The sequence below is a fragment of the Psammomys obesus genome, unplaced genomic scaffold (assembly GCF_907164565.1).
Source record: "Psammomys obesus unplaced genomic scaffold, mPsaObe1.curated_primary_1811, whole genome shotgun sequence".
Lineage (NCBI taxonomy): Eukaryota > Metazoa > Chordata > Mammalia > Rodentia > Muridae > Psammomys > Psammomys obesus.
The window spans coordinates 959,217-976,891 of NW_026592118.1; the positions used below are offsets into that span (position 1 = coordinate 959,217).

The 17,675-nt window shown below is 40.4% G+C and overlaps 1 protein-coding gene across 2 annotated transcripts in view; it reads right to left on the bottom strand.

Moving 5' to 3' along the window:
* Positions 1-683: 683 nt before the first annotated feature.
* The window catches only part of Fam13a (family with sequence similarity 13 member A), an 83,416-nt gene continuing 66,424 nt past the window's right edge, over positions 684-17,675 (bottom strand). For both annotated transcript variants that reach the window (XM_055612729.1, XM_055612728.1), the window contains 6 exons: positions 17,230-17,313; positions 12,358-12,453; positions 10,648-10,731; positions 6,820-7,016; positions 6,245-6,346; positions 684-2,837 (listed from right to left, as the gene is read on the bottom strand). In XM_055612729.1, the coding sequence (XP_055468704.1) occupies positions 2,711-2,837; positions 6,245-6,346; positions 6,820-7,016; positions 10,648-10,731; positions 12,358-12,453; positions 17,230-17,313 (690 nt within the window). In that variant the 3' untranslated portion in view covers positions 684-2,710. The remainder of the gene's footprint in view (positions 2,838-6,244; positions 6,347-6,819; positions 7,017-10,647; positions 10,732-12,357; positions 12,454-17,229; positions 17,314-17,675) is intronic.

Consider the following 17,675-nt stretch of genomic DNA (forward strand, 5'->3'; position numbering starts at 1 on the left):
TAAACTTTAAAACTGGCAACCAACTGGAAGAATCTAGGATTCACAGTAAAGTCTAGAAATGATAATAATTTTAAAAAGCCAGCTCTTTGATTTGAAATCTGACTTGATCTTTCCTGGAGACCACTAAGCGTGTGCAAAAAACATCTACAAAGGTTTTTACAATTTCACAGGAGGCCTTTATCCGAAACATCGTATCACCATGTCTTAAAAAGCGAAAGCTAACCTGAATGATGAAAAGATGAAATACTGAAATGATGCACACTTAATAATATAGAAATCTATTTCAGTCTTCACTGTGGACACAATAAAAGCAAGTATTTTCAAACATTACATGCCTTTGTCACCCTATTAATCCTCATGATCACATTATCAAGCTTATTTTCACATAAACCCTTAGTATTTATGTTGCTATATGCTAGTATACATGCACATTCCCAAGATAGTAAAGAGAATCCCTAGTCTGCAGCATCTGTGTGAAGCCAATTAAGATGCTGCCTCTAGTGCTTGGAGATGCAGAGCTGCAGAGACGGTTGCCATGGAGACCAATTTTCCCCCACATTTCTAGAGATCCAGAAACTGCTGAGTAATGTGCCATCAGAGAAAACCTGTTGTAAACACAGCTCCCACCTTCACTTGGGCTCCATTTTATGAGGAAAATAAATAAGAAATTATGAGGAAATCCATGATATTCCATACATGGTTTATTTTGCAGTAACCTGATCACATAAAACTGAATGGGGAGTCCAGAATAAATCTTAGCTCGTTTACCTTTGGTACAAACAATGGATTTCAAAATATCTAGTAGCTTCTCATTTGTATGCAGCTTAAAAAAAATCTCTAGTGTATTTTTTTTCTTCAAAACACTACTCTTAAGCAGATGTGCTTTTAAAGTTAACTGGTGCTGATCTGAGTTATTCCACAGTTTACTTAGGAGAATAAGGACTTAAAAATTACAGAGTAGATATGGATTTCTTTTTAAAAATACAATTTTTGGTCATGTGAATGATTGATGTTCAGGCTTCGAAAGTAGAAAATATCCTACATTACATAATTTTATTTATACTATACCTCCTTGAAATCATAGCAAATGTAAACAGCAGAGCAAAGAACATCAAACTGCATTTTCGTATATATTGAAATTTGTAGGACTATGTACCATCTATAAGTGTGTAGACAAAAAAAGAGTATTTCCAACACATAGCTCATGCTTCTATGTGATTACTTGTAAAAGCAAACCTGAAGGAATTCTTCACCCACCCAGCCCACCCCCATTACTGAAAGAGCCTCCTGATGACAGAGCTACAGTGAGGAGAGCAGTGCTGAAAAATCATTTGACTGGAGAACCCCAGACCTGTTTTATCATTTATCCACTCTCCTCATTAACACTACCCTGTGGAACATGACCCTCAAAACAGAACAGGGTCTCGCTGCTGTCTGCCCAACCCCTCTTGCTGTCTTCTAGAAGCAAGGCTGTCATACACCTTGTACAGGGGCCTGCACAGCCAAGCCTGTGCTCTTCAGACAGACACGGGAAATAGAAAGAAAGAACACACCAGAGTGACAGCAGGTACACAAAAGAGATGAATGACTGGTGTCTTAAGTTCCCTGGTCCCTCCAAAATGTCTAATATAGACAGCTTTGTGACACAGTCTTTGAAGAAAAAAAAAAGCATCAAAATTGGCCACACACCATTTTGTTGCTGTATCATTTTGAAAACGGTGTGATCTAGATTCTGCCTTGAGAGTGAGCTGAGCTCTGAGGGCTACATCTTACCCATCATTTTAGGGATTTTAGTGCAGATTTACTTTCGTAGAAAAATGGTGCTCTGGTAAGTTCAGGAGGCTGATACAGACTCCCTCTGCCCCATGACATTCTATACCTACTCTAATAATTAAGCAAGACCCTTTCGTTTGGCTAGTGCAACAACAAAATCGAGCCCCAAACAGGTTATCATCGAAACACTGGCCTCATTTTGTATTCAGCCTCAATATCTGAGACTGGAAAGTGCAGTCAGTGTCTTGAAGAGTTTTCAGGCTCTTCAGGTGTCACCTGATTTTAAAAATAGCATCTGCATAGCTACTTCTGTAGTCGCTCTGTCCTCAGAATACACTAGGTGAGGCAGGGACTTAAAATCTGTCAGCTGAGAGAGGGCATCAACAAAACGACTACCCTGCCACTGGCAGATGCAGCTTCCATCTACCTGAGAGCTAACGAGGAAATGGATTTATGGGAGTGAGTAAGTACAGCTAAATGGCCAAGGCAGCAAATAGTGTGCCAATGCGTGGTTACCATGTAGTGGGGTAGGGACAGCACAGACCTCCACAACAAGCGGGCTCTGCGAGGGAAGACCTGAGCTTGTGTTTGTCACAGTTTTAGAATGGCCTCGGTTGTCAGGAAAAAAAACAAAACAGTGGGTTATCTACAGATGGGTGTGGCTGATGGTGTGGTGTGTCTAGTCACTGCTCATGTCAGTGAAGTTCCTACTGTAGTGTACGTTGAAACATGTAGGAGTCTTGACACTGGCATTATAAAATTCCTAAGTCAGGACACACTGGCATCTTCCATGCAGGTAGTTTCTAAGGCAGGCAATGGAAGCAGGAGCCAATATGATGGCTCAAAGGCAGATTGACTGCTTTGTGGGTACAGCTCCGAGGTTGCCTCCCCAGAGCTGCTCTTTCCTGGGAGAACTGTTGTCCGCACCACCAGCCATTCACATGGATTTGGAGTCAGCATCTCTTTTGCTGATGAGCACCTCCAGCAGTCGTAGCTTTGCCTTTATGTGCTTGTATTCATTGTATTCTTCAGCCATGGGAATACGGTCTTCCTTCTGGACATTTCTAGAGGAAACAAAGGAAAGGGGGACTGAGGATCACTTTCTGCCTGTTAAAAGGATAGTATGAGTCAGGAATTGTCATTTGGAAACTACATAATGTCTCAATCTAAAGTCAGTGTTGATAATTGGCTCTTGGTATCAAATCTTTGTCTGGATTCAGACTAGTGAAAAGTGTGTTTCCTCTAGAAGTACCATGCAACTTGAGGGTCTATAAAGTTAATCTAGGATCTAAGAGGAGATCACAAACAAATAAGAATTATCTACTGAACTTAAGTATGATTTCACAGTAATAGCTTATTCAGAGTAAACAAAAATATTTTATTCATTCTTGACTTAAGATTTTTATTTCTGTGATAAAACAATACAACCAAGAACAACTTGAAGAGGAAAGGTTTTCTTCTAGTCTATCATAAGGGGAAGTAAAGGTGGAAATTAAAGGCAGGAATACAGAGGCAGGAACTGAAGAGGCCATCCATGGAGGATCGTGCTTAGTGGCTTGCTCAACCTGATTTCTTATAACACCTGGGACCACCAGCCGAGGGGCAGCATACCCATATTGGGCTGTGCCCACCCCACCAATCATCAATCAAGAAAATGAACTACACGTTTGCTTACATTTTCTCAGCTGAGGTTCCATCTTCTCAAATAACTCTAGCTTGTGACAAGTTAACATAAACCATACAATTCTAAATACTTCACTTTTGTATCTTTTATCTAATAAACCAATAAATTTCCTTTTAAAGGCTTATTTACTTTTATTTTACATACATGAGTATTTTGCCTGCATATGTATGTATAACTGCATGCCCAGTATCCACAGAGGCCAAAAGAGGAAGCTGGATTCCTATACCTGGAGTTATGGCTGATTATGAGCTTCCATGTGGGAATCAGACCTGAGTCCCCCACAAGGGCAGCAAGTGCTCTTAACTGCTCACCCAATTAAATTTCCAATCAGCAATCAACATACCCACAATTTGTAGGTATTTTAAGAAGAGTTGATATTCCTAATTACAGACTCAATTTAGGGATTCAGCAATTGGTCACATAGTACTAAGCCTTTGTAGTTTGCTGGGTAATTTTATATGCAAACTTATATGCATTATTATTAGCTTAAAGCTTACTCTGCGGTCCATGGTACTTTATATCTATTATCTAATACAACTCTCACAACAGCTTGACCAAGAGGAGTACTGTCTTTATTCTTGTATACAAGATGCAGTCAGAGCAGGCAGCGACACTCCTGGAACAGTGACTGCTCCAACTAGCAGTCACTATGGAATCCATGTAGCAAGCATTCAATCACCGTGATTCCTTTTCTCTTTGCTACAGAGCAAAAAATGGGCAAGGGGGACAACAGAGGGTTTTGTTAACAAATGAAACTGCTTTTATTCTTATCTGCCTTGCTTTGGTGAAGGATGCTAAGCAGCTCTTTGGTATAACTCTGGAACAGAGGCTTAAAAAGAATATCTCCTCCCAGGCACCATTATGCTCTGGGAGGGGGCTTATACTTGAGACTTCAGGCGGACTAGAAGTTATGATATCATTGGGCCCTCACAGCTTAAACCTGAGTGATGGTTCAGGTTCTATCACTCATCAGGACAGCTTTTTCTAAAAATGCCTTTGGCCTTCAGAAACCGAACTTTTGCCAAAGCTGCAATCAAGTTAATGGTGTGCCCGAGACTATTCAAAACTCTGTTCTCAGTCTGCTTCCCTACTACAACGTAACTAAACTACCTCTGCCTTCCCACTTAGCTCTTACAAGATAAGCTAAAGGCATAGCTTTAATCTTAAATTATGTGTTTTTCCATCCCAACTCAGAATAGTGATGTGTGTGTACGCACGTGCGGAATCAACTACTAAAAACAGCCAGTAGTATGAAAAGGAGCTTAAGAGAAACATGTATCTACCATAAATATTGGCAGGAATATGTGGATATAGGTTGATAGCATTTGCTTGTGGATTTGAATGCTATTCTGGGTCATTGGGGTTCCTAGAATAAATTCTTTCCTTGTAAATTTTGGTAAAAAAATCAACTAAGACCAGTGATTCCTCATCTCCTTCTAATGCCATATTTTCTGTGTAATTCAACAAGCATAGAGCAAAGCCATTCATGAGGGACAGATGGAAGACACGGGGGAGGAGTGGAGAATTCAAATTTGGTCTCACTATTGATTTAAGCTACTCCAAACAGCCTTTCCCCCACCCCACCCCCATCAAAGTGGCACCAGTGAAATTTATACTTTCTTAAACCTTCTGTGGGCTCCACAATATATAGTTCATGTATAGAATTCTGTGCACAAGCTTGTGAGGAAAATGTAAAAATGAAGGCCATACAGACAGAAATATTAAATTAACACTTTAACAATTAATAGTACATTGACTTATTTTGGTTATTATTATTATTTTAGAAATTACTTGTCTGCTTATCCATATTTTCTAAATAATCTGTGATGTGTGTAGGGGGAAAATGTAACATTTAGTTATAAACATGTAATAACCTTGAGAAAAATTGTTATACAGTAGAGGCAAGTTAGAAAAATAAATTTATGTGATATTTCAACTGAACTGGGCTATAACACAGCCCCAATGTCAAAGTTAATTGTTATAATTCTTTTATTTCTTTACAGTCTAGGGCATCAAAGTACTCCAAAGAAACTACAGACAGCTTACCTAATTTGGATTAATGTAAAACCACTTTAGGAGAATAAAACCTAAGTCCACCTGAGAAACACAGATCTATTCTTGGTCCTGTCCTTGAACTCAGATATAATGTGAGGAGGACATTTCCTCCTGTGACAAAAAACTTTCCCAGCAAATTTAGTAAACAGACAATTCAATTCCATCTTAAAACTCACTGGATAAAACAACATAGTCACTGGGCAGATACATTTATAACTGTTTCTCATAGACATCTTTCATTCAGGCTTGGCAACTACCATCTTAGTTCTTTTAGTTTTTTTACTGGCCATGAGTGAACCCAGAACTTTGTACAAATTAAGCCATATCCCCATGCCAACTTTGGATTTTAAACTATGGCTATCCCCCCAACCCCCGATCATTTTTCTCCCTCTTGCTTCCTGAGAAGAAACTCAATGCTGTCCGTTTGAAATTCAGCTCTGACCTACTCATTTTAGGTGAGAACTGAATGTGACCAGTTAGTTTTCCATATCAGCAGACTCAGCTCAGGTCCTGGACACTTTATGAGAAACGTTTCTTCTAAAATATACATCTCATGGTCTTGCTGGAGATCTCTGAGCATCCCTGGGTGTAAACCTGAAAACCTAGTTGCAAGGAGAATGTAGCACAGTTCTCACTTTGGAAGCACTCCACGGATGGGGCAGAAACAGAGGGCCTGGAATGGGAAATGAGTTGAAAAATGAAAGAAGAAAAGATAGGGAGACACACACATACCTCCCATTTTGTCGAAAAAAATTGTCTTCAAAATCATGAAGTTTCTTTCGAATCCTTTTCTTTTCTTCTCTCATTTCCTGAAGGTATTCCAAGAGTTCAGGTCTAACAAGGAAGATAAATTAAAAAAAAAAAAAAAAATAGACATGAACTGTTTTATGTGTAATGTGCATGTGATTTGATAGGAGTTGTGAAGAAGGAAAACAAAGCAATTTAGAAGTCACAGAAAACTAATAAACAGGTTGCACTTTTTCTCTATCTTTCACTCCCCTTCCCTCTCTTCTTTCCTCCCCTCATCTCTCTCCATCTCTCTCTCTCTCTCCTATTCACTGCGCACTCTAGATAAAGTTGTCCTTTGCAGCTCTAAGCTGACCTGGCCCAGGCTGCACTCTAGCCCAGGCTAGCCTGAAGCTCACTTACTGTTCTGCTTTAGCCACTAGGCCCATTTCATTATTTTAAATCATTATTTTCTTTATATACACACACCCTAGGTAAGTTACTTGTGGCTTTTTGGTTAACTAACATTTATGCTGTTATTTGAACTAAACAACTATAATACCACTCCCCAAACAACATACATTGAAGCAGAGTGGAGGTTTGAAAGGCCTGAGTCCTGGCTGCACTTTGATGGTATTTTGTCATCCATTGGTGAAATAAATCCATCAGCATCATCTTCAAGTTGGTCCAGAAAGCAATGTGCACTGCAGTCTGTTTTCAGAGTGACGGGAAAGTCTGGCCTTGGGGAGCTGTCATCTTCTGACCCCTCGTCTTGTTCCTGGAGATACACGGCATCCCTAATAAAACTCTGAGACTACTTTGGAGCATGTTTCCATTCAAAGATCACCTAATTAACCAGATTCGCATGGTTTCTCCCGGGTTTTTATTTAAATGATGGCACCAAAACCAAGTACAAAAGGCAAAGCTGGACTAAGCCAGGAGGCACTTCCTATCTCAACTGTGCTTTATATCTGTAATCTCTGCTTGGCCCAAAGAAATAATGCTTTGGTATTCTTTTCAATTTAAATTATTTTAAGACTTGAGATAAAACTTGATTTTTAAACAAACAATTTTAAAGTTTCTCTTTATAAGTAGAATAGTTCCCACCTATGTCATTTTTATAAAACTTAACTGAGGCAGCATATGCTCAGAACTTGGACAGGCTCAGCTGGCAAGAAATACATGTGAGCCTCCTTCTCTTCCTCCTTCTCCCCTGCATGAGGAAGATGAGGGGAGAACAGACCTGAAGCCCAGGCAGAAGTTGGGCCTGAATATTGATGCCTCAGAGCTTGGCCAAACCCTGCACAGATTCTCAACAAATGTCTGGTGAGCAGTCTAGCAATTCAGATCAAAAAGAAAGCTGCAAATGGATTTTTACAGGTGGAAAAAGATACCAAGGAAAGCTGCAAATAAGAATGTAAGATTTCACTTCTCAAAAGTTATACTAACTTTTGAGATCATTCAGTGGTCAAGAGCACTGGCTGCTTTTCCAGAGAACCCAGGTTCAATTCCCAGTACCATCTATCGCTCACAACCAATTGTAACCAGTCCCGGGAAGTCCTATGCCCTCTTCTGGACTTCAAAGACACTGAATACACGTGGTTCACAGGCATACACTCAGATAAACACTCATATACATGAAATAAAAACAAATAAAATCTCTAGAAAGTCCTATTAATTACATTCCAAAGTCTGGAGAGAATTTGAAGCACTCTCATATTTTTTTCAGATAAGCCTAGCAAAACCACTCTCAGTAGCATGAGAAAATCCTGAGGAAAATGAAATACCACAAATAAACGTTGAAATAAGATCATAAATGGTAGTAAATATGGAGTGTAGTCCCCAAATAATACCCAGATAAGATATGAGCAGTTGGGAAAGGGCCAGTGACCAATGTGCTAGCATTGGACCGTTCATAAATCAGCGTTCAGTTTTTGATAGGACTGTTGCTGCTTTGTCTGAATTTTGATAGAGAACAAGGTGAACAGATCCATCAAAAGGAAAGGTGACTATCAACATTTCAGTCACGATGCTACAATGCTGACATGAACCTGAAAGGAAAAGTCCATAGTAGGCTCTCAGCCTGAACCACCAGTCAACAATTATTAATCACCTCGATGAAATATAAAGGGCATATTCCACACATGCATTAATGACAGAGTAGAGTGGGTCTCTAGTTTGCTGCAACACAGAATCTATATTTCTCTTACTTTATATAGCTTGATAACAGTGTAAAAAGCAGTTCAAGGTTCTGTCAGTAGGTAAGGAAAAGGAAAAATGGGATACATAGGAATCCATAGACAGGAACAAGGGGGTCACGTGATCTCTCAGCACAGTGGGAATTACAAAGAGGTGGGTCATGGACAATGGGTTTCAATGGGATGATTATATCCCCTAGGTATTTACAATATCTAGAGCCATTTTTGGCTGTGAGAACTCAAGAAAGGATGGTAGCAACTTGTGGATGGAAACACCTCACAGCAGTTACCCTGATTTAGCGCCAAAAGGGTAAAAGCTGAAAATCTGCCTAGTGAAAGTCTAAAATGAAGTTGGCAAAGATTGTCAGTTACATGGGTGAGGATCTGGAGAATTTAAAGGGCTTCTCTTGTTAGGTAAGGTAAAGCAATGCCTGGCTTTTGGTCTGCTGTCCTGGCTAAAACATAGCAAGGATAAAACTAGCTTTAGAGAGAAACATATAAACTGATCTGTGTGTTTTCAGCAAAGTCAGTGGCTCCTGAAGGCCCTGGAACCCACATTCTGTGCGGAGCAGTCTGAGCATGGAGAAAAGGTGGAAGGAAACAGCATGTGACTATAAATGTGTGAAGAGCCATAAAGGGAAGAAGCCATATGTGTGTTCCCTGGCCTTCTGTGGAGTGGGGGTGGGGTAAAGCCAAGTGTGTGTGTGTGTATAATGTAATGAGCTATTCCAGCTACAAAAATGCCAGTTTTCACTGTGATTATTTTGCATTTATCAAATTAATAAACTCTAAAATTATATGCTATGTAATTGCATTCTATTTTGTAATTAAAGCTGGTTAGAAAATTGGTTCGATGGTAGCTGCTTTTGATACTCAACTCATGTCATATGCCTTGCCTTCCCACTGCTCTGAAAGGTTCAGTCATGAGAACAGAATCCTATTTTAGTGTGTTTAGAGGGTTCCTGTAGTGTACAGGAAAATTCTCTGAGCTTATTGTGGGTTGAAGGTCTTTAGGACCTTCAAAACTTGAGGTGGCTCTATTTCTTACAAGCTAGCTTCTTCTAAAACACAAGTATAGTCAGGGATAAGTTATTTGGTCTTTTTTTTTTAATCTCCAAACACACTAAATTATAGATTGTATTAGAACTATTATGTGTTAGCACATATCAAGAGCCCTGTCTGATTAGAACAAAATGAACCAAAAGACAGCAGTATTTATAAAATCAATGCAACCATTGCAAAATTACTTGTAATTTTGAGCATGATATGGGCCAGTGGGCAGTAAGCCATAGCTAAAATATTCTTCCCAAAATAAAACATTGTTAAAGAATAAGAATGGGTAGATTGTCCTCATCCAAGATGGGCATTATTAGGATATCTGCCATTCATGTAATGAGGCAATTATTAAGTGTGTCACATCTTGCATGTATTCAAGAGCACGTTTTTACCTGATAATAAGTCCATTATATGCTGCTGAGAGAAGCATGATAATTTTCATATACAAACTATCCAAATTTCTTTAATTACCACGATTCAGCTCCTCCATAAAACTACCAGATGGACAAAGCTTCTTGCCTTCCATTGATATCAAAGCATATTGTAAGAAAATAGCTCTAATTTTAAAGATATAATTTAGCACACTAGCCCTGATTTTTCAGTATTGCACTCACAATTTGTATTCTATTTAGTAACGTTATTATCAAGCACAGTCTTTCTAATACTTTAAAATTGGATATTGTAGTGTGGGTTACCTCAGCTCCAGCAAGAAAATGAAGCTTTCAATTGGTCACCCTCAATAGATTATTCTGAGATGATCATTTCCTAACTGTAGGAAATAAATGACCACACTCAGCTTAGAATGTCACAGAAATATGACAGGTAGGAACTCTTACAACTTACTTCTGCTTTTGGATTTATTTTTTTCCCCTTAGGCCCTAAATAACTACTAAAAAAGTAATCATGATTAAAAAAACAAAAACAAAAACAAGGTGAGAAACAAAGCAATCTGCAGTCAAAGCAAAAGCAAAACAGAATGAATTAGCAAAGAAGAGAATGGAAGGGAATTGGCAAGGCTATGATAGAAACAGGATGTGACTGTTCACAGCTGGGTTGGGTAGCTACTGATTTGCAGGAAACACTACTAGAACCACCACCCAAGGGGTGTCTTGAAGAGTGGGGTTAACAGGACAGTGTTAGCACCAAGCTCTTCACCTTGATCTCTTTGAAGAAGGAAGCAGTTTCGCCCTCGATAATCGGCTGCAGCAAAGGGCTTCTCCGTTTGCTGGAGGGGGAACCCTGTGACAAGCATTAACAAACAGGTTATATTATGATCACCCTTTTCCTTGCCTTTTACAGCTCTTGATCTCCTTGAACAAACCAGTATTCACTATTGTATCTTAACTACATTTTATAAACATTTCCTACCAAAATCTCCCAAGAAAACCTAATACAGTCAAAGATCCAAGTGGATCCTCCCCTCCCTAAAAGCCCACAGCTACAAATCAGAGCACAGAGTAAGAAGGCACAGGCTTTTTTTCTTTTCCAACCAAACTCTCAGGAATCCTCTAAAGAAAGCACTTACCCATACACCCTCCTCCCTAGGCCCAGCAACTACACTGTGATGAGCAAAGGCAAGTAGCTCAAGGTCAAACAAGCACGTAAAGGTTATTGGACTTCTCTGTTCTGCATTCACCCTGTTTAGGAACCCTAAGTGTTCCTAAATGGTAAAAGACAATGACTCTTTACATTAAGTCATTTTGTTTATTATTTTATTCTGCAGGAAAGAGAGTAGCATTATTTACACCTGGCTAGGGTCTTGGGGCTGTCTCTCAGTCATAAAAATGAGTGTGCTATTAAAGGAAATGTGAAAAATGGGAGAGGAAATGTGAGTGAAACGCTAGATAAGAGCAGCAGCTAAAGAGAATAAACATCTGGCCTGGGGAGGACATTCTCAGGCTGGCTAAGGAAAGGAAGAAGGCTGTCAGTAATAAAATACTTCCTACAACCAGAGACAAGCTGATTTCCCCCTTGACAAGATCAAACCCAGGTGCTAACTGCAATTATATCCCAGGATGCTGGCATGGTAGGCAGCTTCCCAACCATCAGCTTCCCTTGCTCTTCTTCCACTTCCTCTCCACCCTCATAACCTCCAAAACAAGGACCTTTTCACTGGCATTCTTTAGAGGGTCCTCCTTGTGTCAGCTTTTTAGAGAGTGGTCTCACTAGTGAGTGGGAAGAGACTATCAAGAGACAGCACAAGAGAGGCATCTTTGGAAGGAAAAGCCTGGAGAAAGTCCATCCTTACCTCTTGTGCTCTGTCTCTAAGGAATGGGTTTAGGTATTGGCCCTATGATTAAGTCATTAATTCATAGCCTGATCTTTAATGAGAATGAAGGTTAGGATCCTATTAGTATAGGTGGGGCTCCTCCAATAGAAAGGGGGGGGGCTTATACTCACAATGATGAGTATGGTGCTACTTAGGGTCTTATGCTGGTTAGTTTTGTCATCTTGACAAAATCTAGAGTCGCCTGAGAAAATGCCTCATTAGATTGGCGTAGGGCATATCTGTGAGGCATTTTCTTGATTGATTTGGAAGACCCCAGCCTACTGTGGGGAGTGCTACCTCTGAGCGGCTAGTCCTGGGCTGCACTAGAAAGCAGGCTGAGGAAGCCGTGGAAAACAAGCCGGTAAGTCATGTTCCAGCATGGCCTCTGTACCAGTTCCTGCCTCCAGCTTCCTTCCTTCACTCTCTTCCCTGACTTCTCTTCAAGATATACCATAAACTATAAGCTAAAATAAACCTTTTCTTCCCGAAGTTGCTTTTCTGGTCATGTGTTCACAGCAGTAGTTGAAACCTAACAAGGGCAAATGCTCTTTGCATAGCCCGGGGGCTGCCAACAAAAAGGGGAAGAATATACTCACAATGATGGGGACAGTGCTGGCCCGGGACAAGATCTGTTTCACTAGTCGGTACCTATCATATAGAGGCTTCATAATCTGACGTTCATTCTTTGTCACCTGAAAAGGAAGAACAGGTCAAGTGAGAAGCTGGCTCCCAGGTCATTCTGTTCCTTATCCCTAGCATACTCTGGGCTTTTGTGGCCCAAGAGAATATGAAGATCATACAATTTAAAAACTTACGTAAACTGATAATAATATTTAGTAAATAAACAGACACTGCAGATCAGTGGGAAAAATCACCCTACTGGTACACTTTCTTCTAGACCTGAATAATGTGCTATGTCCTCAGTCCACGTTGGTAAAACGGCTTTTTAAAACTCAAGGTAGGGTGGCTATGGAGCTGGCTCAGCGGTTAAGAACACTGACTGCACTTCAGAGGACCTGGGTAAAATTCTCACCATTCATATAGCCGATCACAGTTCCAGAGGATTCAATGCCCTCTTCTGGCCTCTGTGGGCTCCAGGTATGAACACGGTCCACAAACATACACTCAGACAAACTAACCATATATATAAAAATACATAAGCAAAACCTAAAACAATCCCAAAACACTCCTCTACAAACACTCAACGTGTGAGGAGGACTCAGCAGGTAAATTTGCCAAGCCTGATGACCTGAGCCTTATACCCAGATATGGTAGAAAGAGGGAAATGGCTCCTGTAAGTTGCCTTCTGACCTCTCTATGCTGTGTTGTGCCTCCTCCCAATAAGTAAATGTAAAAAAAAATATCCAAGAAACTCAAGGTTCAAAAATCTCCAGATGGTTCCTTAGCTAGGGGGAGGGGAGGTTACAAGGAAGAAGGCAAGTATTCCTATTATAATGCTTATTACATGGTACTGTAATCAGCTTATTTGGATGAATTTCCTCCACATGAAAGTGTTCCCTCTTAAAAGTATGATTCTGGCAGAGAGTATTCAAGTATTCAAGTAACATTTGTTGCTGTAATCCATTGGATGATCCTCATTTCCTTCAACTGGCACACTGCTCAAAAATCTCTAAGCAGCAGGAAGGAATCCAGTGCAGTTTCCTTTTACAGGATTTGAAACCCTTTGTCATTCATGATTTCTCCCCTTCCCATTGTACTTCAAACTCCAGAGATCACCTCATGCGGAATTCTGGGCGAGTCCCTCTGCACTGGAGGGGCTTTCTCTCTTCTTTGTTTGGAAGCAGCAGATCAGAAGCCAGCTTGGGACAGGCCTCTTTCCTGTTGCCCCATCATGAGAGAACGATCCTGTCCACATTACCACTTGTGCTGGCTTGTTTTGTGTCAGCTTGACACAAACTACAGTCATTTTGGAAAAGAGAAAATGCACCTGCCAGACTGGTCAGTGGGCAAGCCTGTGCTGCATTTTCTCAATGACTGATGTGGTGATTTAAAAGAAAATAGCCCCCACAGGCTCATTAAGAGTGGCACTGTTAGGAGGTGTGGCTTTGCTCAAGGAAGCACGACACTGGGGAAGGGCTTTGAGATCTCAGATGCTCAAGCTGGACCTACTGTAGCATTTTCTTCCTGCTGCCTGTGGATCCAGATGTAAAACTCTCATCTACCTCTCCGGCATCACGCCTACGTGCATAACACCATGCTTCTCACATGATAATAATAGACTAAACCTCTAAACTGTAAGCTATCCCCAGTTAAATGTTTTCCTTTATAAGAGTTGCCTTGTTCTTGAGGCTCAAACTAAGCACTGAGAGGGTAATGATTTCAAGGAAGGAGAACTTAGAAGAGAAGGATGTACCAACTTCTAGCCCAGGTTTATTTCTAGTCACCAATACACTATACCTGAATGAAGCTGGACCTAGCAGTATGATGATGAGTTATTTTAACTGCGGCACTCTGGGCCCATTAATTTAGAAAATGCCAACTCTTTTTATCACTTAAGAAGAGTAGGATGTTTGTGTAAAGATCAGAAAATCTAAAACAACAGCTAACCAGGGTAGTGTTTATATGAAGATATGTAATTTAAATGTTAATTGGCGATTCTCAATGCTGAGTTAGTCAATGTGGTTTTGAAACACAGTGTTAAAATATACCAGTGAGGGAAAGAGTTAAGTAAAAGCCAGAAGCACAAGCCAAACAACCCATTCTCTCCTCTGGAACATTTATTATGAATGGTGATATGGGGCTTTAATTATTTCTTATATTTTTCTGTGACATCATTTTTAAAAACTTTCAACACTCTTAGCTGAAAGGGATTTCATAAAGGCTCACAGAAAATATGAGCCCACTTGTTTTTGTATGTGACAATGTCCATCTACAGAGTGCTCAGCTAAAGCAAACTGCTTTGCTGAGAACTGTGTAGCACATGATTGTTTGGCTGTGTTCCTGACGGCCAATGACCTGTTAAATTGGAATCTGCAGATTTAGAAAAACCCATGAGTTCTGAGCATCTACTTTATGGGACAAAGGGACTTGGAATGACAGCTTAGCATTGAAAATATATGTACTTTTTGTCTAATAGTGTTTATGGTTTGGGGTTAACTATAGCACAGATCTAAAAAATGAAAGTTTTCTTTGATTTTCAGACTGGCTATTTATCAAAGGAAGTTTGCTTTGTGTGTGTGTGTGTGTGTGTGTGTGTGTGTGTGTGTGTGTGTGTGTATGAAGGTTAGAGCATTGTGCATTGTGGTCCCAGAGAGAGGCAGAGAAACCTGACATCAGTGATAACTGACATTAATATTTGTTCTACAATTTGTTCACTATGCTGTGAGATGCTTAAATCTATCTGAAAGGGACTAAGGCAAGACAATGGACTTTGTATTCTTAATGACAAGTCAGAAGAGTCCACTCTTTGCCCCGCTGTACTCATCTAATGTCAAGGAGGCAGGAGACAGTAAACATGGGATTGGGTGGCAGTGAGAACTGTCACTTACTCTGCAACCCCAAAGCTGCTGTTTACTTCCTCTGTTTAGAGTTTACACACCGATATAGATATACATAAATGTCTCCAATTTCTTTTTACTGCCATGACAACCCATAACACATATCTACCAATCAAGCACCAAGAGTTTAAGTGTTTACTTAAGTAGCTCCCGGTCTGCCAAACTGTGTTCATTCAGTTCTGAGGCTAATAGTGTCTGCACTGTGGAACAATGTACAGATATAAGGAAAAGCTTCCCGACTTAAAGACACACAGACACACAGACACCAAAAACAAACAAAAACAACAAAACCCCCAAACCTCCAGCACACAAACCAGTGAGCAAACAGGGAAGTTTGAGCCACTCTGTGCTCTCCTGGTGGGAAGCTTATGCCAGAAGTAGAAGGAGTCAGCCAATATTGCAATTAGAATCCATGCAAGGGGAAGATCTATACAGTATGTGGGCGGGGGGAAGGAGGAACAGTGGCACAGAAGCCTCCTGGTGGCACAAATTCTACATCTAGGATGCCAAGCTTCTGTGGTAAAGGGGCTCTTTTATGTTCACAAGAGCTCAGCTTTGCCTATCCTGATCCTGAATACTCCAGGACTGAAGGACAAAATTTCACAATCTTTAAACTCTGGAGCACTTACTATTTGGTTCAGTGCCTTAAAAAAAAAAAAAAAGTCTGAAACAAAACTTGGCTGAAACATGAACATTATCCCAGAGTTCTAGTACTTTTCCACTGCAAGAACAGTCCAGCAAAGTGAATCAGTGCCAGGACCAGAATTCTTCAAACACACACACACACACACACACACACACACACACACACACACACACACGTGTGCACCCCCTGCCACACACACTTTGATACATTGAGAACTGAAATGCAATGGAGGGTGCCTTCTGTGGATGTTCCCTGGGCTTACACTGTGTGAAGGTTTTGTGCCAGCCACTGAAGATTAGGCTCACTGTTAGGCAAACAACACCCAGAATCCTCACTGCTCCCTCCTCCTCCCCTCCCCTCCCCAAACTCCATGACTGGATGGATAGTTCTGTGTTAGCCCCTGATTCAGTATTGTGCCTTGTTTTAAAAGGAGTTTAATGTATCATTCTGGAAGCTTCTGTATTGAAGAGAGCATCATTTAGGAAAAAAGATGAAATTCATTCCATTAATTCATTAAATTAGCAGTTAAAATACAGGAAGAGTCCTGTATTCAGGGGCTTCATACAAATCTGTGAATCTAAATTTTGTGCTTTCTTGCACCTGCCTGTAGGAATTGCTGTTGTTATTGCATTTTTTTTCTTGCCAACTGTCTGGACAGAAGACTATGAAGAGTTATAGGCAACAAGGATGGCTAAGTTCCTCAAAGAAGTGAGCAGAAAGAAGCCTGTCTTACTCCTGGTTTCCCTAAAGCTGTCCAGAAACAACCACCTCAGATGCTTCCTGATACGATAAAACACAATGCTACATTTTTGCACGGCATATTTTGGGTTCTATACAACACCAGAGGTCCTTTATAAACGCTGGCTGTGTCCCGCAACACAGAGTGACTGTTTTATGACATATCATTCAAGCTTAGCCCCCTTATAATACAGTGGTGGAAGCCTAGACTCAGCTATAGCCTATGGGTGCTGACTTGGGCAAGGGGTCTCCTTACTTTAGAATTTTATACTCTCCCCTCCCCTTTCATCCCTCTTCTTTTTCAATACAACACTAGAAACTCAAGTTTAGTTGCAGATTCACTTTTGTTGAAATTCAGATATGTTCAATATCTAATACCTAACAGAATTCTATTGGCAAAGCCTTTAAACATGTAGATAGGGTGGGAATATACAGTCAGCTTTCTTTCCTGTACAAAAAAAATAGGGAATGTATTAGGAGCCCTAATTCCTGGATAGAGCTAAATTGTAGAAACTTTCCAAAACCAGACAGCTGATCCTACTGAGCAGATTTGGTGCATTACATACCGGCCGTCCATGGACGCTTTCATAGTACAGCAGGGCTTTCTGTAGAGCCACTTTCTCATTAGCAATCTGGTCCTTGGTCATATCCTGTGTAAACACAGTGGTAAGAAATGAAACATGGGGGAAACATTTGTGTACACTCTAACTTCTTTATTTAGTCACGTTCAACTAAAGGAAGAGTTAAGGTGCTCTGTTCAAAGCTCACATAGGAATGAGAGCTTCCAGAGCTCCCATCAGAAACACACCATGGTCTTCAGCTACCTGGAGTACCCACACTGAAGAAAGACATGGGCTGAGCTTAGCGGACCCAGAACTACTGCACTTATAGGCTACACATTCCTAACGGTTTGCTTTTAACCCCTCTACTCAGAGACTCAAGCCATGTATTAATCTCAGAAAGTTTATCTATCTATCTATCTATCTATCTATCTATCTATCTATCTATCTAT